This window comes from Lemur catta, chromosome 15 (assembly GCF_020740605.2).
Source record: "Lemur catta isolate mLemCat1 chromosome 15, mLemCat1.pri, whole genome shotgun sequence".
Lineage (NCBI taxonomy): Eukaryota > Metazoa > Chordata > Mammalia > Primates > Lemuridae > Lemur > Lemur catta.
In genome coordinates, this window is record NC_059142.1 from 53752698 (window position 1) to 53777397 (window position 24700).

The following is a 24700-nucleotide window of genomic DNA, read 5'->3' on the forward strand; positions in this document are numbered from 1 at the left end:
ATGGAAGCACATTCCCGGTCTGCCTCTGCAGTGGACCCGCTCCAGCGCCCGGGCCAGGCAAGGGGGCGGTGGAAAATGCAATAAAAAAATGAACCCGGACACAGGAAGTCGGAGGGTCATCCGTGGCCCGCTTCTCGCAGCCTAAGTGCTAGGGGCGGCTTTTTAGGAAGTGAATGGCGAGGGTTTGCAGGTTGGAGCTCACTCTGACCAGAGATTGATGTCTCAATAGTCCGGAGCCCGGTGAAAAACCCAGCAGGGAGGGCGTGCAAGTGAAAGAACAGAGAGGGCCTCTTCCAGAGGGGTGGGTAGTGTGGTGAGCCTTGGACTTCGTCCAACTCTGACTTTCCCGGCTGGGCTGGGGCGATTGCAACCCTGTGCTGGCAGAAACGCAGCTTCTTGGGATTCTTTCTTCGACAATAGACGAGTTTGCTTTAAAGTGTTTGGGAGGGTAGGGCTGGAGGAGCTTGGCCTGCAGGAAGAGGGGGGACTCCTGCCTCTGCCCTGGGGCACCCCAGGGTCCTGAATGTATGAAGGAGTCCGGATGGGGACTGTCCCGTGCGCCCTGCCTCTCCCGGGTCCTGCACAGGGCAGGGGGTCTGGTGAGCCCTTCTCTGCCTTGTAGCTCCTGGAAAAGGAGAAAACGTTCGAAGACATTCGCAAGGAAACCCTAAAACTGCAATTTTGTGTTAAGTCTTGGAAACAGGAAAGAGCTCCAACTGGGAGAAAAACGCGGCTCTCTGCAAATCCTTGTCCTTCTCTGGAGGGGCCGGAGCCGTTGTGCTCCGTTTCTAAGCGGGAGGGCAAAGTCTCAGATTTCTGGCGTCCAGGGTCCTAACCAGACGTTGAGGAGACACTTCCTGCCCCGGACAAAGTGCGAAGTGTAATTTGATTTGGAGTTACTTGGCAAATTAGATGAGCATGTGCACTTTTAAAATTCAGTCCTTGATCCCCGCCTGCACAAATTTGCAAAATTTGGTCATTTATATTCAGCGTTTCCATCTTTAGAAGAGAACAGGAAGTCCCCGTGACATTTACGGGCTTTCGTAGTAGCTGGGGGAGGTTAATAGGAACACAACACAGTGGAAAGCAGAGTTGAGTAGCAGGGAAAGAGCCCGTTTTCAGAGCCCTCCAGAGAATGACAGTCCTCGTCTTCTCTGCCCACCCGCGTTGAGTCCCCTGGTCTCCCTGCTCCTGCTGCGGCTCCAGCCTCCTGCAGGCTCGGGGTGGAGACCAGCTGGCCATGGCCTCAGCCATCTCCTCATTCCCTCTTTCTCGGACTAATTTCCCACCTTTAATAATTTTTTTTTTTAACGTTCCCTCCCCCATCTCTACCTGTGGAACCCAGAATTTCTCTGTGTGAGTTGACAAAAGTTAGGGTGCTAAAGGTAGTTCAGAGATAACCCGATTAAATTCTAAGTTCTCATTAGACCAAGTTATTTTTTAATTTGGGCTCTACCGACCTTGGGGTTCTCTGAACTTTCTATGTTGTCCAAATATATTTGTGTATGTATCTATCTGTCTTCAATGTGTACTTTCCTTGCTTTTTATCAGCTTCTAAAAGAGGTTTCTGACGCATAGAAGTCCTGTGCCACTGTATCGGACTGTGAGTTCCTTGCATGTAAGAGGTGACTTCCAATCTGTCTGGGAGTCTTGGCTAATAAACGTTTGTGTAACTGAACTTCATGGTCCTATGTGCCACCACTGTTTCCATTCGGACTGCTCAGAAGCCTGTGGGGTCACCTTTTTATTACTAGGTTGTAGGTACTCAATAAATATTTGTCAAATGAATCAATGTTGTGGTCTTGGTCCACTAGGACCCTGGTATCATTTTCTACCATTATTGTTTATGGCCATTTCTTTAACATCTTGTTGCAGAGCAGTTCCTTCGCCAGGGCCTGCCCACTTCTGCACTTGTGTGCAGTTTCCAGCCCTGTCGCCTTCCCATTGTCTTTCCCTTTACCTGCATTTCCTGAACAATAGCTTCTCCCTCCACCCACTCACTCATACCAGAAGCAAGGAGTCATCTTTGAGGAGTCATCTTTGAGGAGTCTGTGGATTTTGTTAGCTCAACCTAGGGTGGCCTCCTGGCGGTGGAGTTTTCAACTGAGGGAAGCATTTCCATGTCTGCCTTTGGTGGAGGCCCTGGATCTGCTCTGCCTCCTTGTTTGGGAGGTGGGACCTCTGGTGCCCCAGTGTTTGTCAGCAGAAGCACCAGTGTCCTGGGAAAGCCATGGGCAGCCCTGGGAATCAGGGACCCCACACCAAGCCCAGCAGATGGTTATAGGCGCCTTTCTCGAAGTTGTGGAAATTAAAGTGCTAATGCCCCTTGACAGGCCTGGGCTCCCCAACCCTGGGAAGAGGCCTGATAATCCTCGCGGCCTGCGGGGTGGGGTCCCCTCCTGGCAGCTGCGGACTCTGGCCCAGCTCCCCGTGCCTGCGTCCTGCACCTCTGGGTCTTGGCTGCAGGGAACCCTTCAGCCTTTCCATGGGGCTCAAGGACCCAGCCAGGGAGGTCACCTGCCCACCACTCACCAGGGCTGTGACCCTCATAAGTGACAGAAGCACTGCTGACCTCAGTTTCCTCATCTGTGAAATTAGGTGATAACAGTATCTACCTTACGGGGTTGTTGTGACGCTTCGAGTTAGTTCATGCACAGTATTTGGAATAGCGCCTGGCACAGAGCGAGCCCCAGTAGATGCTGGGATTAGCGACTGGGATCGAATGGTTCCTTCATTTGTTCATTCATTCAGCAAACTTTTCGCCGGGACTTGCCGTGAGCCCAGCACTGCTCTGAACAAGGCCGTGCGGGAGTGAGCGTGATGCATGCGGTGTCCGGCTTCAGGGATCCTCCGTGGGGGGCGTGGTGAGAGGACACCACACAGATCGTTTCTCAGTTGCGGTTGTGGGAGGCTGCTCCGCCGGGAGCAGGGTGCAGGCTCTGTGGGAGGGGAGGCAGGCCCACCTGGTTGCCTGGCAGGACTCCCCCGGGGGTTAGCTGGGACCCAGAGGGCTTTGCTGGCACCCAGGGAGGTAGGAGAGGAGGAACAAGCAACTCAGGTCACTCTGTCCCCCTGGCGTTATCTGCATGGGGACTCACTCACCTTTAAAAAGCCCCTCGCAGGGGACAGAGAGCATTACAGATTTATGGGATCCGATGCCTTTGCATGGGCTCGGGGTGCTCTGGGGGTCTGCAGATGGCTGTGCAGCTGCAGGCAGGCGGTGGTCCCGGGGTCCTGACTCCACGGAGCCTGGGGATGGCAGGAAGGAAGGTGCATGGGGAGGACGCCAGGTGGAGACGCAGCAGCTTTCTCCCAGACAGATGCCTGGATGGCTGGCAGGGTGGGACCAGTGCCCCTGGTGTCCCGCCGTCTGGACCCTGCGTGGGTCCACCTGGATCTGCTTGGCGACCCTGGCTGTCCTGCTGTGGCCAGGTGGCCATGCATTCTGCTCAGGGGCTGCGGGAGGGGATGAGCAAGGTGTTTGGGGATGTGGATGTCCGGTCCTGGGTTCTAGGAGCTGTGCGTGGGTTGGATTGGGCTGAGATGGGGGATGGCATTGACTTTACCCCGAGTGCTTTGTCCTGGGGGTACGGGTCCAGCTGTCACACGGGTGCCACGTGGCTGCTCCCTGGAGCTGGGAGCCATTGCCCCCGCAGCTCCGCCTCTGCGTTTGGCCAGCAAGGTTGATGGGACTTGAGTGGACATTTCTGGGATGCAGACAGGCAGCAAGATAGACAGGGAGGGGTGGGACAGAGAAGGGTGGCCCCGGGTGATGGTTTCTAAGTCAGGCTGGAGAGCCTGCCGTGCCAAGCCTCCTCCCGCCGCTGCCTGGCCAAGTGGGCCAGGGTCGGCTCTGACACTCATGAAGTGTAAGTGTCCCCAAAATGTGACACATCCACTAGCTACCTCCTCCTGGGGGCCGTCTCCTAGCCAGATGTGTGTCCCCAGCCGCTGCCCAGCAAGCCACAGACGGCGATCTGATTCTGTCATCCTTGGCAGGTCCCGGGGTGGGTGGGGTGAGGATTTGTCCCTTGGTGCAAATGTCCCCAGATGGTGCAGGCTCAGGACCTGTGTGTATTACAGCCCCGTTCTTCCTCCTTAGACCCACTGTCAACTCTGGAGAAAAGACAGCCCCGTGGGCACCTGGGGGAAGGAGGGAACAGGTCCCTAAGATGGGCAGAGTCACAGGCCCGATGGCCAGCTGCCACCAGCCTATGGCGGAGAGGGCTCTCCTGCCAGGGAGTGGCGGATGGGCCCCGGCACAAGGCCTGGGTTCAGAATGGGAACCTGCAGAGAGAAACTATCGAGGTCTTCTGCCACAGGCACCTCCGGCTGGTGGCCACCGCCAGAAACGTCCTAGCTGGGAAATGACAGGGCGCTTGCCCAGGACACTGGCTGGAGTGTTGGCACTGGGCTTCAGCTGTCCGCTGAGCTGTGAAGCCGGCTGGTGAGCACTCCTGGCACAGCCGGGCTCTTCCCCAGCAGCCCCACTAGAAATGCCTTCCTGCCCCCTCCCTCCCCCCCTTTAATTGAGATACAATTCCCACACCGTACAATTCCCCCATTTAGAGTGTACAGTTCAGCGGCATTTATTCACAACATTGTTTAACTATCGCCTCTAATTCCAGAGCATTTTCTCCCCAAAAGGAAACTCCATACTTAGTAAATAGTCACTCCCCTGACCCAACCCTGGCAACCACTAATCTGCTCTCTGTCTCTATAGATCTGCCTGTTCTGGACATTTCATATAAACGGAATCATACGATATGTGGTCTTTTTCAAAGTTTGTCTGTGTTGTAGCTGAGTAATATGCCACGGTGTGGACTTACTGTGTTTGGTTTATCCGTGCACCTGCTGATGGGTGGTGTAGCTGTTTCTTGAGTAGCTGCTTTGTGCTGCTGGCTGGGCCGGGAGCTGGGCCTGGAGCTGGGCCGGGAGCTGGGCCTGGAGCTGGGCCGGGAGCTGGGCGGGGAGCTGGGCCGGGAGCCGGGCTGGAGCTGGGCCGGGAACCGGGCTGGAGCTGGGCTGGGAGCTGGGCTGGAGCTGGGCTGGGAGCTGGGCCGGGAGCTGGGCCGGGAGCTGGGCTGGAGCTGGGCTAGAGTTGGGCTGGAGCTGGGCCGGCAGCTGGGCTGGAGCTGGGCTGGGAGCTGGGCCGGGAGCTGGGCTGGAGCTGGGCCGGGAGCTGGGCTAGAGCTGGGCTGGGAGCTGGGCTAGAGCTGGGCTAGAGTTGGGCCGGGAGCTGGGCCGGCAGCTGGGCCGGGAGCTGGGCTGGGAGCTGGGCCGGGAGCTGGGCCGGGAGCTGGGCCGGGAGCTGGGCTAGAGCTGGGCTGGGAGCTGGGCTAGAGCTGGGCTGGAGCTGGGCTGGCAGCTGGGCTGGAGCTGGGCTGGAGCTGGGCTGGGAGCTGGGCTGGGAGCTGGGCTGGAGCTGGGCCGGCAGCTGGGCTGGAGCTGGGCTGGGAGCTGGGCTGGGAGCTGGGCTGGGAGCTGGGCTGGAGCTGGGCTGGGAGCTGGGCTGGGAGCTGGGCTGGGAGCTGGGCTGGAGCTGGGCTGGGAGCTGGGCCGGGAGCTGGGCCGGGAGCTGGGCTGGAGCTGGGCTAGAGTTGGGCTGGAGCTGGGCCGGCAGCTGGGCCGGGAGCTGGGCTGGGAGCTGGGCCGGGAGCTGGGCTGGAGCTGGGCCGGGAGCTGGGCTAGAGCTGGGCTGGGAGCTGGGCTAGAGCTGGGCTAGAGTTGGGCCGGGAGCTGGGCCGGCAGCTGGGCCGGGAGCTGGGCTGGGAGCTGGGCCGGGAGCTGGGCTGGAGCTGGGCCGGGAGCTGGGCTAGAGCTGGGCTGGAGCTGGGCTGGCAGCTGGGCTGGAGCTGGGCTGGGAGCTGGGCTGGAGCTGGGCCGGCAGCTGGGCCGGGAGCTGGGCTGGGAGCTGGGCTGGGAGCTGGGCTGGAGCTGGGCTGGGAGCTGGGCTGGGAGCTGGGCTGGGAGCTGGGCTGGAGCTGGGCTGGGAGCTGGGCTGGGAGCTGGGCTGGAGCTGGGCTGGGAGCTGGGCTGGGAGCTGGGCTGGAGCTGGGCTGGAGCTGGGCTGGGAGCTGGGCTGGGAGCTGGGCTGGAGCTGGGCTGGGAGCTGGGCTGGGAGCTGGGCTGGAGCTGGGCCGGGAGCTGGGCTGGAGCTCGGCTAGAGCTGGGCTGGCAGCTGGGCCGGCAGCTGGGCTGGGAGCTGGGGCAAACCACTGAGCAAGGCACGGCCTCAGGCTTCAAGGAGCTTGAAGGGCAGTCAGGAAGTGTGTGGCCTGTTTCCCAGGCAGGCAGTCCAGGCGGAGCAGAGCGAAGGGACTTGTAAAGGGTCACTTGGAGCCAGGACCGGAGCCGAGGGCCCCTGACTCTCAGCCACGGGGCCAAGAGGGAAGCTCTGCTTTGACTCTTGCACGACTTGTCCGTCACTGTCCAAACCAGAACCTTCTGAGACTCAAGCAGGGCGGTAGTAATGACTAGGCTGGATGTGACCGAAGCATTGACAGCAGGGACTCAGATACTGGCACACCCAGGTTCGTGGCACCATCTCTCACTGTGGCCGAAAGGTGGAAACTGCCCACCTGTCCACTGATGAGTGGATGAGCGGATGAACGGCCTCAAAAAGGAAGGGGGTTCCAGCACGCGCTGCAGCGTGAATGCTCCCCGCAGACACTGTGCTCTGTGCAGTAAGTCGCAAAGGACAAATCCTGTGTGATTCCACTCACGTGAGGCCCCCGAAGAAGCAAGTTCACAGAGAGTGAAAGGAGAACGAGCAGCGGGAGGGAGGGTGGGAGCTGCTGTTTACTGGGTGCGGTTTCTGGTTAGGACGGTGAAAAAGCTCTGCAAATACACAGCGGCGGTCAGGACACACCGGTGTGAATGTGCGTCCCGCCGCTGAACCGAACCCTTAAACATGGCTGAAATGGCCAAAATTTTAAGTTATTTATATTTTACCACAATAAAGAAAATAATTAGGCTGGGGGGGAAGGCGTAAAGCCGTGTGTAAGGGGGTCACGGGGGCTGTCCTGTGGAGGAGGGCTCACCATGGTGGCAGTGATGTCACCTCGTCCTGGGACTCAGGAGAGGAGAGTGGGTGACTCCGTGGATCAGGGGTGAGGCTGCCCCAGGGTCTGCGGCCAGCCCCCTAGAGCAAGCCTGGCACTCCGTCCTCAGAGTGTGACTCCGGGAAGGCAGGGGCCTGGCGGTTTGCTCTGCGGTCCAGGGAGGGGGAAACTGTCCCCAGGGTCTTTCCCAAGCAGAATTCCCGGCAGCCAGGAGCAGTGAAAAAGAGGCAGGCAATGCTGTGTGGTCTTGGATAAGTTACTTAACTTCTCTGAGCTCAAGTGTTCCACTTTAAAAAACAAGCTTCCTTCTTGCTCTACTCCCTGCCAAGAGTGTGAGAGTCACCTTGGAGACAAACACGCAGCCTTAAATTTTGCTGCTAAGAGCCTTCTTTTCTCATTAATAGTATTTGATGAAGTTTGGGTGCAGAACGGAAGTTCAAGCAATGGGGCCATGGGAGTGAGAATGAGGTCCCAGCCCGGCAGTGTCCCTGGGGGCAGCTGTGGAGCGGATCTGACTATCCCCATGGCCATGCCACGGGTGAGCCGGGGACAGCAGAGCCCACCCGCTGCCTTCCCAGTACCAGACTCCGGACTCCTTCTCGGGGCAGGGAGGTCCAGCTCCTACCTCCAGCTCGCTCTGGAAACATCCCCCAAGAGCCTTCGCTTCCGGCAGCCGGCGTGGGCTGGATCGGCAGTGGCAAACCACAGTGTGCTGTCACAAAGCCATTCGTTCCACGCGTGTTCACTGAGTGTCCCCTCCACATGGAGATGCAGTGGGGTGATCCAAACAGGTCAGCGGACGTCCTCGCTGGAGCTCACGGTCTCTGGGGGGACACGGATGTTAATCACATATCACAGGAGTAAGCGTGACGTTTCAGGGTTGATAAATTCGATGGAGGTCAAGGGTGGCCTAGCCACTTCCACTGGCATTGCAGAAAAAAGAAAAATCACTCTGTGGGCTCAGCTTCCCCGTTTGCGGAGAGTGGGTTGGGCTAGAATTCCGTGCTGTCCAGTGGAGTTGCCATTAGCCACATATAGCTATTTACATTTAAATTAATTAAAATTAAATAAAAGTTTCAGTTCTTCGGTTGGACTAGCTCAGTGTCAAGTGCTCAGAGGTCACATGTGAACACACTGTGGCAGTTCCTCAAAAAATTAAAAACAGAACTACCATATGATCCCGCAATTCCACTTCTGGGTGTAGATTTGAAAGAACTGAAGGCAGGGTCTCAGAGACATCTGTGCCCCCACGTCGACAGGGGCGTTATTCACAGTGGCCAACAGGCGGCGGCCCCCGTGTCTGTGGACGAGTGAGTAGATACGTGAAATGTGGTCCGGCCCCGCAAGGAAGGCTACTCAGCCTTTAAAGGGAAGGAGATTCTGACGCGGCTGCAACACGGTGAACCCTAAGGACTCTGTGCCACGTGAATAAGCCAGGCACGAAAGGGTGCACGCCGTGTGAGCCCGGAATAGCCAAATTCACGGAAAGTAGGAAGGTGGTTTCCAGGGGCTGCGGGAGGGTGGGAGGGAAGCTGTTTCACGGGGACAGATTCAGTTTCTCGAGATGAAGAAGTTCTGGAGTTGGTTTCGCGACAATATGAATATGCTTAAAACTAAACCGTACGTTAAAAATAGTGACGATGGTAAATTTTATGACAATTAAAAGTCACGTGTGCCAGAGGCTACCCTGCTGGATGGTGCAGGCCATCGTCACGGGTGTTGCTGCCTGAGCACCCGGGGGTCCTGGGGCCAGGCCCGGGGGGCTTTCCGTGGACAGCAAGGGCTCAGCTCGTGTCTGCGAGCACGGGGTCTCTGCTTTTCCCACGTGGGGGTCCTGAAGGCAGACCCCAAAGCCTGCTAGCCCAGGGACGGGCCTCCACGCCCCCCCAAGGAGGGCGACAGGAACGGGCTGTCACCTGTGCAGAAGGCCAGCGGCCTCCCTGCATCCGTGGAAGGACAGCGCTGTTTTCATTATTATTTCTCAAGCAGGGCCCCTGGTGGGCAGGAAGTTTGGTTTGGTTTGAGTTTCTGCAGTGAATGTTGGTGCCTGCGGAGGGGTCCGGCTGGAGCCCAGGCGACCCTCCCCCTCTCTGGGCTGCAGGGCCTGCTGGGGGCTGAGGGAGAGCTCAGGGGCTGCTCCTTCTGCCGGGGAGGCTGGAGGTGGGGGGCAGGGAGAGGGCGGCCCCATCCCGGGCAGAAAGGCGCCCAGACCCGCCACAGATGGAAGCAATTTTCGGTCACGTGGGGCGGGCTGAACTGCCGCCCCGCAAGGCAAGGCCCCACGGCTGGCTCCAGGAAGCGGCCCCAAAGCCGCATGTTCTGGGGCCAGATGCAGCGCTGTGTCTTTGTTTATTTAAAGATGCTGGACGCTCAGGGGAGAATATTTCTGAAGAGGGAGAAGCAGATGCCCGGAGCCTTCCAGGGCTGCCTCTTCCCGGCCGGGGGGCGGCAGCTGGCGCCTGGGCCCCTGGCCTCGGGGAATAAAGATTTGTGGACCCCCTTGGCAGTTGCTGGCATTTTTATATATGTTATATTGTGTCACTGCCCCCCAACTCCATGAAGGGGGAATTATGGTGCCCTGGAGAGGCTGAGAGGACAGGGGGTGAAGTGACTGACCAGGAATCTGCTACTTGTGAAGATAAACCAGCCCCCGACCCCCTCTGACTTGTAGGCTCAGCCTCCTCCTCCTGTCCTGCCTCGGCCTGGGGAGGGCAGGGGGGTGCAGCGTGTGCCCCCTACCCCACCACTCTAGTGGAACAGAACGAAGAGGGACAGGAACGTGGCTTGCACCAGCTGGGGACACAGGGGCTCAGCCACGCAGGCGCCTCCTGGGTCGGGATTTCCCCAGGAAGTGGCAAGGCGGTTGAACCGGAGCCTGGAGTGGGTGGCCAGGCAGGGCGAGCACAGAAGGCTGTGCCCACCCTCCGCCTCCAGGGACCAGCCACCCCCTCCCCGAGGGTTGGTGGGAGGGCCCTGGGCGAGGAGGCGGCATCTGTCCCTTCCGTTGAGCTCAGGGTGCGCAGGGAAGGGGGAGAGACCTCGAGGCCCAGACCCTCCCAGGAGGCAGGCTGAGCGGAAAGTCCCCCTTGGCAGGCAGGGGTGCGGAGAGAGGCTGGGCCACTGGAGCAGGGCAGAAGCTGGAGGAGCAGCCGGCTTGGCTCGGCCCCACCGTGGGGAGCTGAGTGGGGCATGTCTGGGGTGTGCTGGGACAGGGCGTGTGTGCTCTCCAGCCACACCTCGGTGGGACCCAACACCCTCCTGGATGCCGTGAGCACCCGCTGGGTGAAGCCCCTCGGGTCTCCCGTGGGCACTTCCTGGGGGTCCTGCCCCAGCCCCAGGCCTCTGACCGGCAGGTGGGCTTCTGAGGGCGGAAGGAGGAGGGCTCTTGCTTCTGACCTACAGACGGAAGGAGCTTGAATTATTTCAAGTTCAGCCCCATCTGCCCATCCGCAGACCTGAAAGCAAAACCTGAAAACAAAACCTGGTCCTTGCCCACGGGTGTTGCGGCACTCGGGTGCCACGCAGTCAGTCCAGGGAGAGGGAGAGGCATCCCCCAGGGACAGCTCTGGGTCCAGACAACCCCGCCTTCCACCCAAGCACTCCCGCCTGCCCCCAGGACTTGGTGGGTTACTCGGGATTGAACGCACAGCCCGATTGGGACGTGGTAGGAGGGGACAGGTGCTGGTTCCACTCCCGCTTTGATCAGAAGGCAGATGCGAGACTGTCCCTCCCCTGTGTCCTGGCTCACGGGACGCTAAGGCCTTTGAGCTGCAGCAGGTGTTGCAGCTTACCTGAGTCAGGTGAAGGAGGAGAGAGCCACCTGGTGGCCAGGGCAGCATGGGGGCCGGGACAAGGGGGACAAGGAGCGCTGGCTACACTCTCCACACAAAGGAAGAGGAGGGTTCGGGGGTCAGCCCTGCCCGGGAGCCAGGGAGGGCCCAGGTTGGCACAGCTGGCAGAGAGATTACAAAGCGCAGCTGAGAACCGCATGATGGAGCCGCCTGGTGGCCTCGGTGCTTGGCAGAGGCCTGTGTGAAGCCCCTGTCACCCCTGACTCCCCTGCTCTTCCTTCTTCAGCCACTGAGGCAGCTCTCAGCTGCGTTGGCGACATGGCCGACACCCCCAGAGATGCCGGGCACAAGCAGGCGCCCGCACCACGGAACGAGAAGGCCCCCGTGGACTTCGGCTACGTGGGGATCGACTCCATCCTGGAGCAGATGCGCAGGAAGGCCATGAAGCAGGGCTTCGAGTTCAACATCATGGTGGTCGGTGAGTCCTCGTCCTGGAACCCACATGGTAACCAGCCTCAGCACAGCTCCTGGGCTCAGTCTTCCCTTCTGTAAAATGGGCCACAAGCCTGGCTCAGTGACGCATTGTCAGTGCCACCGTGTGTACCCGGGAGGGGGTCCACAGCTGCCACAGGTTCCTCCTTGGGGCCTCTGCCCCTCACATTAGGAGCCCCTGAGATAACTAGTCTAAGCCCAGGCAGGTCCCCTGTAAGTGCAGTTCTATGACCAGTGACGTTGCCTCATGCTTGGAGTTTCTATGGAAGCTTCTCCCAGCTCTGGCTCCAGCCTGGCTCCCCCTACACCCAGCAGGCCTGGCTGGACACCCAGGAGGAGGGGCCGCATGGCTTCAACGCCCCGCCCCCCATGGCCCTGGAGAGCCGGAGGTCCCCAGGGGGTGGTCCGTGATCAGTCAGAACCAGACAGGGCGGGGGGGCCGGGCTGGGGTTTGCAGGGGGCCGCCTCTTCTTGCCGAAGCCCCTCCGGTCCCATTCAGCCCGCACAGTACCCCTGGGAGGGGCACCCCATTTTCCGGGTGGACGAGGTCCCTTGGTTCACAAGGGCAGGGGGAAGCAGAGCCAGTGTGTTGACTCCCCAGACCGTGCGCTGCCCACTCCTCTAGGGGGGTCTCGGGACGTGCTCCATGCAGCTCAAACCCTCAGCAAAGGTGAGCCTGGCCGCCGCCGCTTCTGCCGGGTGTCTGGGCAGCTCGTGAGCCGGCCTGTTTCCTCAGCCCCCGCCAGCTGTGCGCGTCCTTCCCGCCCAGCTCTGGAGGAGCAGACCTGCCCCTGCCGGCTAGAGGCTTTCTTTCCTCCTCTGCACTGACCCGGGCTCCGGCTCCTCGGGGGTCTCGGTGTCCTCTAGCTGCTTCGTGTGGCCTCACGGGCTGGGAGTCAGTGACTGGCCTGACTGCTCATAGCCCACCGTGCTCTGGTCATCTGGGAGCGGGCGGCTCGCTTTGTGGGAGGGCGCAGGCAGCGGCCAGGCTGTGACTCACCTGTGCGGGCCAGCCAGGGCGGGAAGGACCAGGGGACCTCTAGGCCCTGGTGTGGCACAGGCCTCTGGGGCTTTGGCCAGGAGCAGAGGGAGAGGTGGCCTGGCAGCCCCTGCTGCCTCCTGCCATCGCCCGCTGTGACTCAGCCCTGACCTCCAGGAAGGGTGCCCGGGAGGCCGCGTCACCTGTCTGGGCCTCTTTGTCCTTGTGCACCTGAGAACAGTGGTGGCTCCAATTCCTGCTCAAGGTCTTTGCCCCTCGGGGTTGCTGAGTGAGGAACGAGACCACCTAGGAAGATCGTGGGGCTCTTGATGGCAGCCAGGACAGCCACACGCTGGGGTACCACCCCGCAGTGGGTGTCGGGGTCTGCTCTGGCTCCTCCCTCCTGACCAGCAGCGTCCCACCTGCAGAGCCAGGTGGAAGGACGCCTGTTTGGGGGTCCACAGACTCCAGGTAGAATCGCAGCTTTGTCCTGACTCAGGACATGTGAGGCTTGTCGTCTCCTGGGCTTCTCCTGTGTGCACCTTGCTCTCATCTGTAAAAGCGGCTAATCCCGTGAAGCCAGAGAGTGTGTGCCGGCCCCACGGGTCCCTGACGTGTTGCGGGTGCTCGAGAAGTTGCAGCAGTAGCAGCGAGGGTGGAGGTGGAGGTGGAGGTGGAGGTGATGGTGATAATAATAATAAAAGTAATAATAATAAGGGTTAAAGTTTAAAATATCCCTGTTGGCATCGCCCAGGTCTACGGATTGTGGCTGGAACATTTGGCAGAGCTCCTGGCCTGAGGCTGGCCGGGACACGAGCGCGGCGGGCAGGGGCGTGGGAGGAGTGCCCGTCCTCGGGCTGCCGAACCAGCCACTGCCCTCCTGGGAGCCCACACTTGAAAGGTGCCATCAAAGTCAGAACATCAGTGTGATTTCGGGTTTTTTTTAAGTGCGCTGCAGGCACAGCCTGAGCCTGTGCGGGCGCGGAGCAGTGGGCTCCGAGTCTGGAGTTCGTGTGTGTGAGTTGCTTGTTGTGTGATGTGACTGCCACGTCCTCGTCCTCTCTCAGTCGACTCATTGCCCCCACACACAGTGACTGTCCTCAGTGGAGCTGCTCTGCGGCCAGCACTGAGTAGCCAGTGGTGACAGCAGACTCCATGTGACACGGATGAGCCCACCTGATGCTCACACCAGCTCCTTAGGGGCAGAGGGTTGTTTATCCCATGTTACAGATGAGGAAACTGAGGCACAGTGAGGTCAGATGACTTGACCGAGGCCACAGCTGGTCAGGGAGGAGCGGTTTGAATGCCTGAGGCTGTTCCGAGTTTAAGTTCCCAACCCCCCTGATGAACTGCCGGGATTCAGCCACCTGGAGTGTCCCTGGGGTCCTCTGTGAGCCCTGCCTCCACCCCATCCTAAATCTGAGCCACCCAGAGACCTTCCTGGAAAACACAGGGGCACGAGGGCGTCTGACTTCTCCCAGGCCCAAGGGTGCCTGGTCAGTCCCCTCCCAGGAGGGGACTCTTGGCCGCGGTTGCCTGGCACTGGAGCCTGGCTGTGCGGGTTTGGAGGGTGAAGCCCCCAGGCACGGGCTGCCTGGCGGGGCGTCGCTGGGGGGGCCACATGCAGGCCCTGCTGGCCCTCTCTGGAGAGCCCACCGACCGGCCTCCGGTTGCCTCCCCAGGGCAGAGCGGCTTGGGGAAATCCACCTTAATCAACACCCTCTTCAAATCCAAGATCAGCCGGAAGTCGGTGCAGCCCACCGTGGAGGAGCGCATCCCCAAGACCATCGAAATCAAGTCCATCACGCACGGTCAGCGGCCGGGGTGGGGCGGGGCTGCAGAGACGCCCCTTCCTTCCCGAGCATGGGTGTGAGGGTGCCCGAGTCAGGCCAGCCCAGGCCCCCTAGCTGGGGGACTCGCTGTGTCCCGCCCCCGGGAACGTTGAAACTCTGGGCGCACTCGCCAGAGTGAGGGGTCGGTGCTCTGGGCTCCTGTGGGCCCGTCACACTGAGCTCCCACAGACACTTGAGTTTTCCACCAAAAGTCGCGGGCGGGCACCAGGATCACCGTCACCAGCCTCCGCGGGAGGTGGTCGCGGGAGGCCGTCTCTCTGGCGTCTCCTTGGCGGTCATTGCAGCGCCCCGGGGACGCCCCAGGTCTGTCGGGCTCGGAGTGTCTGGCAGGGTCCTCGGCCCCCTGACTCGGTGCTGTGGTTCCGCAGACATCGAGGAGAAGGGCGTCCGGATGAAGCTGACGGTGATCGACACGCCGGGCTTCGGGGACCACATCAACAACGAGAACTGGTAGGCCACCGGCTGGGGCCCCCTCGTCCAGCAGGAGGAGCACTAGGGGGGCTTCGGCTCCTTGGTCACACCCAGAGCCATCGTGGTAGAGGACTCCCCGGCCCCGGGGGGCACAGGGGCCTTTCTCCTTGGGCCTGACATGGTGTTGAAGCCACATGTGTTTGGGGTCCCAAAATACTGGACCAAAGCAGAGTCACCCTTGCTCTTCCCCCACCGGTCCCAGAGGTCAAAGGTCAGCATGGGGAGGCTGGTTCCAGGCCTCTAAGATGAGGCTGTGGCGTCTCTGCTCAGAAATCCAGTCCTCCGAGGTCGTGTGTGGGACCTGCTGGGGGTTGGGCGGGAGGTCCCGTGCGCAGGCTGACCCGGCCCGTCCCCCGCAGCTGGCAGCCCATCATGAAGTTCATCAACGACCAGTACGAGAAGTACCTGCAGGAGGAGGTCAACATCAACCGGAAGAAGCGCATCCCGGACACGCGCGTCCACTGCTGCCTCTACTTCATCCCCGCCACCGGCCACTCGTACGTCCCAGCCGCGTCCCCTGTCCGGTGGTGGGTGGGTGCTCTGGGTTCCGTCCCCTTGGGCTTCGGACAGTGCTGTCTGCCCTGCCCCGGGCACAGAGGGGCCGAGTCAGGGGCTGTGACGTGGCCGTCGTGCCGTGTGTGTGCCCCGAGGGCCTGCTCTGACCTCCGCACAGTGTGGCTTCCTCCCCCGTCCCCACCTTCAGCCTGTGCCTGGGGGAGCTGAGGACCAGGCCGGCCCTGGGCTGTTCCAGAACTTAGAGGTCTGCACCTTGGCCCATCCTGCCTCTCAGGCCAGGCCTTCAGCCGGGCCCGGCAGGTGGATCGGGACCCTGCAGTCGTTACCCTTAGGGTTACCTGACCCTCTCGTGCTGGGGCCCTGCCTCGTGGGAGCCCCGGGAAGGTTTGAGGTGTTTGTAGGCGGGAAGCACAGAGAACGGCGCCGGCCCCCGGCAGGGCTGGACCAGGGCTGCTGTTGGTGAGAGCCCCTTTCCTGCCACCCGTCCTGTCTGCAGCTGCAGATGCACCCAGAGGGCAGCGAGGCCGGGCGGCCCTCTCCATGGCCTCGCAGACCCTCTGTGCTCGGCTCCCGGGGACCCCGCACGGCTGCTGGTGCTTAGGTGCCCCCGGCGCCCAGTCCTGCGGGGCAGGGGCGGCTCTTCACCGTCTTTGCTTAAGTGGCTGCCTGGAGCCCCCATCTCCCTAGGCCGAGTCTGTGCCGGCTTATCTTGCTGTGGGGGGGTGGGGCCCTGCGGCCCTTGCCCCACCGTCCCCGCATCTCTGGCCCCAGGCTCACCCACAGCAGCCAGCCTGTCACAGGGGCAGCCGAGCCTGCCTCTGCCCTCCCAAAGCCCCGCAGCAAGACGGCCACCTGAGCCCCTGTGGACGCGTGTTGGGGACGGTGGGGAACTGGGACCTCATGGCTAAGGGTGCTCGGAGTCCCCCCCCCCCCCCAGCCCTCCTGTCCCGTGCAGGAGGCTGCTCGTGTCGGGGCCTGCCTGCTCCTTCCCTGTGTCACACTCACGGCTGGGCCGGGCTCAGCCCAGGGCCTTGCCAGCGTGGGTCCCCTCGTGAGCTCCGAGCTGCCACCCGAGAGCTGCATCCCCAGCCCTGGAGGTGGGGGACCCTCCCTTGTTTCCCCCCGAGCTGAGTGTCGTTCACGTCATCTGTTTCAGGCTCAGGCCCCTGGACATTGAGTTTATGAAGCGCCTGAGCAAGGTGGTCAACATCGTCCCTGTCATCGCCAAGGCCGACACGCTGACCCTGGAGGAGAGGGTCTACTTCAAGCAGCGGGTAGGGCTCGGGGGCAGCCTGGACAAGCCGCAGGCCTGGCAGGGCCACCCCAGCCCCAGGGCACCGCCGGTCACTCTTCACAGGCTGGTGGATGCTGGGGGGTGGCCCCCGGGAGGCCCCAGCTCGCCTCACCTCTCAGTAGCAGCTCTGTGGGGTCTGTTCTCCCACGGCCTCTGAGACGCAAGGTCTGGGGTTTGGAGAAGACCCAGACAGGCGGACGGCGACCCTCCCTTCCGGGCTGCGGAGGGCTGTCAGATACAACCTGCCTGGTTCTTGTTAGATGCAAGAGAGATCCCCAAGGGACAGTCTCTGCAGGGGACGAGTGGCTGCTTCTCCTCTGCCACAATCCGAGGCCACTGCCCGCCGGGTGGGGAGGGGTGTCCGAGCAGGAAGGCGAGCCCTGGGCTGCTTCCTCCTAGCGGGTGGCTCGTCACAACCACCGGGGAACTTTTAAGCCCCGAGGTGCCTGGGCTCCCGCAGAGGCTCTCTGTGCTCCCTGCACGAGCTCAGCCCCCGCCCCGGGGCCAGCGCCAGGGATCTTCCCAGCATGCCTAGGGAAGGACTGTCCACTGCACAGCGCGTGCATCTGCCGGAGGGACGGGAGGTGCTTGGGGACGGTGGCTGAGAGCCCCTCAGGACCTGTGGCGTTGCTCACAGAGGCGGGTCTGCAGCTGACCCCTCCCCTCGGGAGGCACAAGAATTGGGGACTACCGGGGTCACAGCCCCAGAGTCCCCCTCTGACCCCAGCCTCGGGCAGCTCGCAGTGTGGAGGTCACGCTTTGGGCAGACTCCGGTGGGTGGGCGGAGCTTGCCTCGGGGACGTGCCACATCTCTCCCCATCCACAGATCACCGCGGACCTGCTGTCCAACGGCATCGACGTGTACCCCCAGAAGGAGTTTGACGAGGACTCAGAGGACCGGATGGTGAACGAGAAGTTCCGGGTGAGTGAATCCGCCAGGACCTGCTCCCAGGACCCTCAATTCCTGCTGGAGGGTGTGGTGGGGTCGGGGGCTCCTGCCCTGTCCAGGGGCTTTGGGGGAAGTGGGGGGTGGCCTTGAGCCCTGAGGAGGTATCCTCCGGGCCAGGAGGGGACGGGGCCCAGGTGCCCACACCGGCCCTCTCAGGCCGAGGTCTCTGGCCAGGGGCTCAGGGCAGCTCTGCCCAGGGGAGGGACATGCCTGTCCACACATGAGCCCAATGCCACCGCCCTTTCCCAGGAGATGATCCCGTTTGCTGTGGTGGGCAGTGACCACGAGTACCAGGTCAACGGCAAGCGGATCCTGGGGAGGAAGACCAAGTGGGGCACCATCGAAGGTACGGCCAAGCCGGCCCCGTGCAGACAGCAGCAGACACAGTCATGCCTGTGTACCCAGAGCTGGCGGCCACGGCCCGGGCTGGGAGTTCTGGGAACCTCAGCTCTTGCATTGCCCCGCCCATGGGAGGGGGCGTGTGGCTTGTCCAGGGCCCCCATCCCAATCTTCCGTGGGGCAGGAAAATACCCAGGGAGGTGGGTGCTGGGTGTTTCTCAGGCAGCTGTGTGACCTTGGACAAATTGCCCAACCTCTCTGGGCCTGGAAAAGGGCTGGACTGTAGCTCTGTCCAGCTCTGAGAACCAGACGGACCCTCGGAACCTGCCCCCTGCAGAAGTTCCCAGGACCCCCACACCATAGTGTCCTGTGGCTGCTGTAACAAATGAGCACAAACTGGGGGCTTAAAACAGCAGACGTTTGCTCTCACAGTTCTAGAGGCCAGAAGTCTGAAATCGAGGTGTGAGTGGCAGGTTGCTTCCTACTGGAGGCCCTGGGGGAGAATCGTCCCGGCCTGTCTCCTCCTAGTGGCTCCTGGGAGCCCTTGGTGTCCCTTGGCTGTAGTCGCATTGCTCTGATCTCTGTCCCGTTGTCACAGGGCCTTCATCCTTGTGTGTCTCTGTGTCTTCCCCTCTTCTTATGGGGACACCTGTCATTGGACTTAGGGACACCCTAGGTGGATGATCCCATCTGGAGATCCTTAAGACTTTCCAACAACTCACAGTCGTGGGTCCCAGGGTTGGGGCTTGGCTCTGTCTTCTTTGGGGCACAATTTAACCCACCATGGTGCTAACACCCGGGCGGGCCAGGCGTTCTTGTACTCTTCCTCTCTGTTCCTTTCCTCCTTGTTAGAATGGAGGCAAAAGGGGAGTGGGACGTAGGAGGGAAGGTCACTTTGTTACTTGAGAGCAACTTGGCTGAAAGGCCCAGTAGGGAAGGGAGTGGAAATTCGTGGCTCTGTGAGTTTGGGGTGAGTCTCTCAACCCTCCAGGCCTCCACCTGCGCCATCCACAGTGGTGGGTCTGTGCGCCAAGCCTCTGATAAGTTGAGAGGATGTCCCACGGACCACGGGCGCTTTGGGGCAGCCATTGCTTTAAGAAACTGGTTATGGGCCGGTCGCGGTGGCTCATGCCTGTCATCCTAGTACTGTGGGAGGCCAAGGCGGGAGGATGGCTTGAGGTCAGGAGTTCGAGACCAGCCTGAGCAAGAGTGAGACCCCGTCTATACAAAAAATAGAAAAATTAGCTCAGTGTTGAGGTGTGTGCTTGTAGTCTCAGCTACTCAGGAGGCTGAGGCAGGAGGATCGCTTGCACCCAGGAGTTTAAGGCCGCAGTGAGTTATAATGACACCACTGCACTCCGGCCAGGATGGTGACAGCTCCCAGGCAGGAGGCACTCACTGAGCCGACTCAGATGAGGGTTAATCCCATGGAAAACTCCGAGTTCCCTGCAGGGTCCCCCCACCACCCTCCTTGCAGAGAGGAGGTGCAGCCAGGCGGAAGAGCTGCCGAGGGTGCCAGAGCCCGCAGTGGACGCCCTGGAGTTCGGAGTGTGTGGGGGAGCATGTGGTTCTTTCTGGGGTCGGCCCTCCTCCCTGCCACCCCCTGCGGGGACCACCACGTGGGAGCTGGCGGGTTGGGTGCAGCCTGGTGTTTTCCAGCGTCTGTGTGCACCGTCAGGCTCTTCCCTGGGCCGGCTGCCCTCGGCCCCTCCTCTTCCAGTTCCTCTCCCTCTGCCCAAGGAAATCTGGCTGTTGAGGAACCTTTTTAAGAAAAGCACGTTTCCGAGGCCTGCGGGGGCGGGGCGGAGCGGCCGGAGGGTCGGCCTCTGCTGCCCCCTGGTGGTCAGCCTGGTAAGGGACAGTCAGGAAAGCCACCCGGGAGGGGTCCCTGCCCTCTGGTGGTTGTCATGGCACCGGTGGGTGACGTTAGAGCAGCCCCCGGCGACTTCCTCAGATCACCAGTGGGCTTTTAGACCAGGAACCTTGTGAGTTGAACCCTGACCTGGGCACTGGCCGCCTGGCTCCCCTGGCAGGTGTGGCTGTGACGTGCCTTTTCCCTGTTCCTGGCGCCCACCCCGAGTGCACCTCCCCGCCTCTCCCCGCGAGATGGGAGCGCGGGTCAGCGGCAGCAGGCTCCGGTGTGGACACGGCCGTGCGGGGTCCGCGTGTGGGGGAGGCCCAGGCAGGAGGCGACTCGCACGGAACCGAGAGCCCTCGAGGGCCGGGCAGGGTGGAGGCAGGTGGGCTTGGCCTGGCCCGGCCCTGCCTGCTGGCTTGTCGAGTGACAACCTGACCTTTTAACTCTGAGAAGAGCCACGTGGCTCTGTGACGGGGCAGCCGGAGCCAGGTGTGCGGGTTCTGAGTCTGGCTCCGGCCTCAGAGCCTGGGCACCTGGGCAGACGCTTCCTGCGTCCTCTAAGCCCCACTCTCGTGGGACGACAAAAGTGGGGTCGTAGTAGGTACCTTGCAGGGCGGGTGAGGTGGGGACCTCACCGGGAGCAGCTCCTGACACCCACCCGTTTGCCTTCTCTGCCGCTCGTTAGAAGATCCCGGCACTGTGTGGCCATAAGTTACAAAGTACAGCAATGATGTACTGCGATGACCCCTGCATACTCGGGGGCACCTGCAGTGCCTGTGGACCCCCCCACCCAGTCTTCCTGTGTCCCCGGGAAGTGACCACTGTCCTGAGCTTGTGCCTGTCGCACCCTTGGGTTCTTGTGTGTGTGTCCCGGAGCAATGCGGTGTTTGGTTGCTGGCTCTTGAGCTTGACGCGAATGTAGCCCACAATGTGTGGCCTCTGTGCACGCGTGTCCCCTGTGCACGCATGTCCCCTGTGCGTGCGCCCTGAGCACAGGTGTGGTGGGCGGGCCGTGTGGGATAACACCCAGGGGCCATGGGTTTCGTTAAAATCCCTGCTCCAACCCCAGCCCCTACCTGTCTTCAGGGCTCCGTTGGGACATCCCACTCTTCCTGGGAGCCCTGCCTGGTCACCCCAGTCATGCGGGGTCCCCCGCTTTCCTCAGTGTGGCTCTCCTCTCACACTCTCATCTTGGGGTGGTCACTGTGCCACCTCCCTGCTAGCCTGGAGCCTTCCGGAGAGCAGGGGCTGGGGCTGTGCAGTCAGCCCAGTACTCGCCTGCAGGCGGGGACGCCCCTCCCTCCCCTGCCTGTTCCCCCAGGGCTGTCCTGGGAGCCACTCTTAGCACCAGCATTAGTGGGCGGGAGGGCGGGGTGGGGACCAGGGATGGGCTTCCCCGCCGGGACACTAAAGCCCCTGCTGTCTCCTCTCCTCAGTGGAAAACACCACACACTGTGAGTTCGCCTACCTGCGGGACCTGCTCATCAGGTGAGAGACGGGCGCAGGAGCTGACGGCCTGCGCCCCTGAAGGCCCCGGGAGGGGCCTGCATCAGTGTGGGGGGCGGAGGGGGCATGCCCTGCCCGCAGGAAGACCTCAGAACCCATTTGGAAATGAAATAAGAGGTGAAAACCCCTTTTGGCCCACATGAGGTCACCTGGGTGGCCGGGGCGCTCTCTGACCACCGAGGCCTGGGCCCCTTGGTCAGCAGGTGGCTACTGAGGCTCCGGTGCGTGGCAGGGGTGTCCTCAGCTCCATCCCAGCAGCCCGTGGCCCCAGCCCCTTTGACCTGGCCGAGGCTTCTGTTTGGTTCCTTGAGCCGAGGCAGGGAGGGGACAGCCCCGATAGAGAGGGAACAGGGTGGCCCCGGAGCAGCGCAGAGGGTGGGGCCTCCTGCCGGGTGCCAGGGCTCCCAGCTTCTCTCAGACTGCAGGGGGGTGGACGCTGGGAGTGACGCCAAGAGAAGGGGTCCCCAGCTTGGCCGGGGGGCTGGGGGCTTCCAGGATTGAGCCCCCTCCCCACCCCCTGCCACCATCTCAGAGAGCCTGCTCCTTCCAACCCCATTTCCACGTCTTTCCTCTTGAGCCGCCAAGGAGAGAAAGTCCGAGCCTGGGACTTTCTTTTCTCGGGGACAGAGTGGACACAAGAAGGGAGACGTGTGTTAGAACATGTGTGTCCTGAGAGACTGACCCTTCCCCGTCACCTGTGCCCGGCCCGGTCGGGGGAGCTGCTCAGTCCGGGGGGTGGCAGGCTGAGCAGGGCAGCGCCACGCCCTGCCCGTGGCCCGCGCTGACCTGCCTGCGCCACCCCCAGGACGCACATGCAGAACATCAAGGACATCACCAGCAGCATCCACTTCGAGGCCTACCGCGTGAAGCGCCTCAACGAGGGCAACAGCGCCATGTCCAACGGCGTCGAGGAGAAGGAGCCGGAAGCCCAGGAGATGTAGACGCCTCCCCCGCCCCCTGGACCCTGCCCCCGAGTCCTTCCCATCCCCCGGCCTGCCCACTTGCCCCATTTTATTTTATATAATTTTCTCCGTTTGTCATCGTCCTCCGCCCCTATGACACGCTGCCATGTAACAAGATAAGGTGCGTCCTCTGGAGTGCGTTTGTCATTAGCCCGCTGACTGTGGCCGCGGGGTGGGCGGCAGCCTCCCCGGCCTTGAAGTCTGGGGGAGGCTGGACTGTAGCCGAAGGAGGGGCACGAGGACCCCCGAATCGACGCAGCCTCCGTCCCAGGCCCAGCTCCCCGAGGGCCCGGGGAGCGGCTGCCATCTGTGCCGACCCTCCGTCCAGGTGGAGTTCTGAGCCGGGTCCTCGGGTGTTGCCCAGGGCCCGTGCGAGCAGAGGGGCCGACGGGGTGCACTTGCCCCTCCGTCCCTCTCGGTCACGGCCCCCAGAGCGTGTCGGGGGCTGTGCCCAGGGGAGGATGGAGCCAGCCAGGTGGACCTGGACCCCCCTCTGCCCCCCAGCTTCATGGGCGATCGCTCAGACCACATAACTCAGAGAGCACCTGCCCCTACCCTGCTCCCAAGGGGAGGCCAGAGAGTTCCACAAACCTCAGTTGCCGACTGCGTAGATACGGCGAGGCCCCTTGGCAGCCGCCCGCCCGTGAGCCCATCCGGGGGCAGAAAGTGCCTTTATCTCCGCCGTCCGCACGAGCCACTTGGCCAGACAGGCCAGGCTGGAGTGAGGGGGGCGCGTCTGCACCTCCCCACCGTCCCACCCGAGTGTCTCTACCTCCCACGGGGCCGCAGGGGCTGCTGACGTGCTGGGACCCGATTGAGGACAAAAGGGAAGGAAAAACGATGCGCCCACCCCACCCCACCCCTGATTTTTGGGAAGGTCCAAGCAAGTGAATCTGGTGGAGGAGCTGAGGGAGGAAACCGTGGAAGGTGCCGGAAGGAAGGTTGGGGGGGGCATGTGGGCCGTGGCTTGGGCTGGTTGGAGCGGCCTAAGTGGCCCCAGTGCCTGCCCTGCCCCGTGTGACTGGGGAAGTGTGTGTGTGTCCGTCCGTCTGTCCAGTCTGCTTTGGCCCCAGACTGGGCGATGGTTCCCTAACGCTCGGGGCCCCGCAGCACTCACCCCTCCTTGGCTCTGACCTTGCTGGCCCCGTGACCCGGGGAGGTGGGGAGCCGGGGGAGCCTGAGCCCCTGCACCCCGGAGCCCAAGAAGGAGAGACGAGGGGTTGGTGTGCACAGTCCTCAGCCAGGCTGTGGGGCAAGGTTTCACGGCAGCACTGCCGGCTCCCTCAGCCTCTGTCCCCAGGAGGGGACCAGCAGGGCCGTCATGGTGGGCACAGCTGGCTAGAGCCCCTCCCTGCCCCCATTCCTGTCTTGCTCCTGGGGAGAGGGGGGCCAGACGAGAGCACACAGGGGCAGCACCTGCCTGTAGGCACCAGGCTGGCTTCCTGCGGCCCAGGGGTCACGGTGGGAGGCAGGGTGCAGGCTTGAGGGGTGCATGTGCGTTTGAGGGGTGCACGTGCGTGGGAGCCACCGTGTTGAGGGTCTCACTCCCTCCCCACCTGAGAAAGGAAGGGCCCCCATCAAACCCTTCAGCGGGGTAGTTTACTTGCCAACTTGCCATGTTTTTGCCAAAACCAAGATTCGAAGGAAGTGTCCATCTCTGGCGTCAGGGCCCGGCTGTGGGGTGGCGGGTGGCAGCGTCCCGCCCGGCTGGCTTCGCTTTCCTTCTCTGTGCCAGATCTGGGGACCCGTTAGCTCCCTCAGGCTCTGTTCCGCAACGGCCTTCTGCTCGGTGCCTCCCGAGAAAATCGTCTCTTTTTGTATAAATGACTAAGTGTTGAAAGTGTATTTCCTGAAATAAATGTTCCAATGCAAACCCGGACGTCTCCAGAGTGAGGATATTTTCTCTTTTCTGCCCCTGAGAGTGCCGAGCTCCTTTCGGTCTCGGGACCGGTGGGGTCGGTTGCGGGCGGCAGAGAAAAGGTCAGGCCAGGCTGGATCTCGACTTCATGCTCCCAAGAATTGAAACAAACACAAAAACAAAGACTCCCAGGGAATCTGTGATCCCAGAGCATTTCCTAGACAGAGCACTTGCAGAGTGCAGGTAACATTCCAGTGATTCCTGGGGAATCATTTAGTCTACTTGGGGGTCGTGGGGAGAAGGTTTTGGGGACTTGGGGGTCTCGGGGAGAAGGTTTCGGGGACTTGAAACGCACTCACTGGTGGAGGTGACAGAAAAGAGAATAGCAGATCTTAGTGTTTCCATTAAAGGCAGGTCTGAGGGGCTTCCGCAGAGGCTACTGCCTCTGGCTAGTGTGTCCTTGAAAATAAGTTTTTCTCTCTGTGTCCCTTTTTTTTTTTTTTCCTGAGAGACAGGGTCTCACTCTGTCACCCAAGCTAGAGTGCAGTGGCATCAGCCTAGCTCACAGCAACCTTCAACTCCTGGGCTCAAGGGATCCTCCCACCTCAGCCTCCCAAGTAGCCGGGACTACAGGTGTGCACCACCACATCCGACTAATTTTTCTATTTTTGATAGAGACGGGGTCTCGCTCTTGCTCAGGCTGGTCCCGACCTCCTGAGCTCAAGCGATCCTCCCTCCTCGGCCTCCCGGAGTGCTGGGATTACAGGC

The 24700-nt window shown here is 61.7% G+C and overlaps 1 protein-coding gene across 9 annotated transcripts in view; it reads left to right on the forward strand.

Moving 5' to 3' along the window:
• Window positions 1-22209, forward strand: part of SEPTIN9 (septin 9) — a 156409-nt gene extending 134200 nt beyond the window's left edge. For all 9 annotated transcript variants that reach the window (XM_045569538.1, XM_045569542.1, XM_045569540.1 and 6 more), the window contains 9 exons: window positions 11142-11333; window positions 14009-14137; window positions 14548-14629; window positions 15010-15147; window positions 16323-16440; window positions 17287-17382; window positions 17659-17755; window positions 21043-21094; window positions 21918-22209. In XM_045569538.1, coding sequence (XP_045425494.1) covers window positions 11142-11333; window positions 14009-14137; window positions 14548-14629; window positions 15010-15147; window positions 16323-16440; window positions 17287-17382; window positions 17659-17755; window positions 21043-21094; window positions 21918-22053 — 1040 coding nt within the window. In that variant the 3' untranslated portion in view covers window positions 22054-22209. The remainder of the gene's footprint in view (window positions 1-11141; window positions 11334-14008; window positions 14138-14547; window positions 14630-15009; window positions 15148-16322; window positions 16441-17286; window positions 17383-17658; window positions 17756-21042; window positions 21095-21917) is intronic.
• The last annotated feature ends 2491 nt before the right edge of the window (window positions 22210-24700 follow it).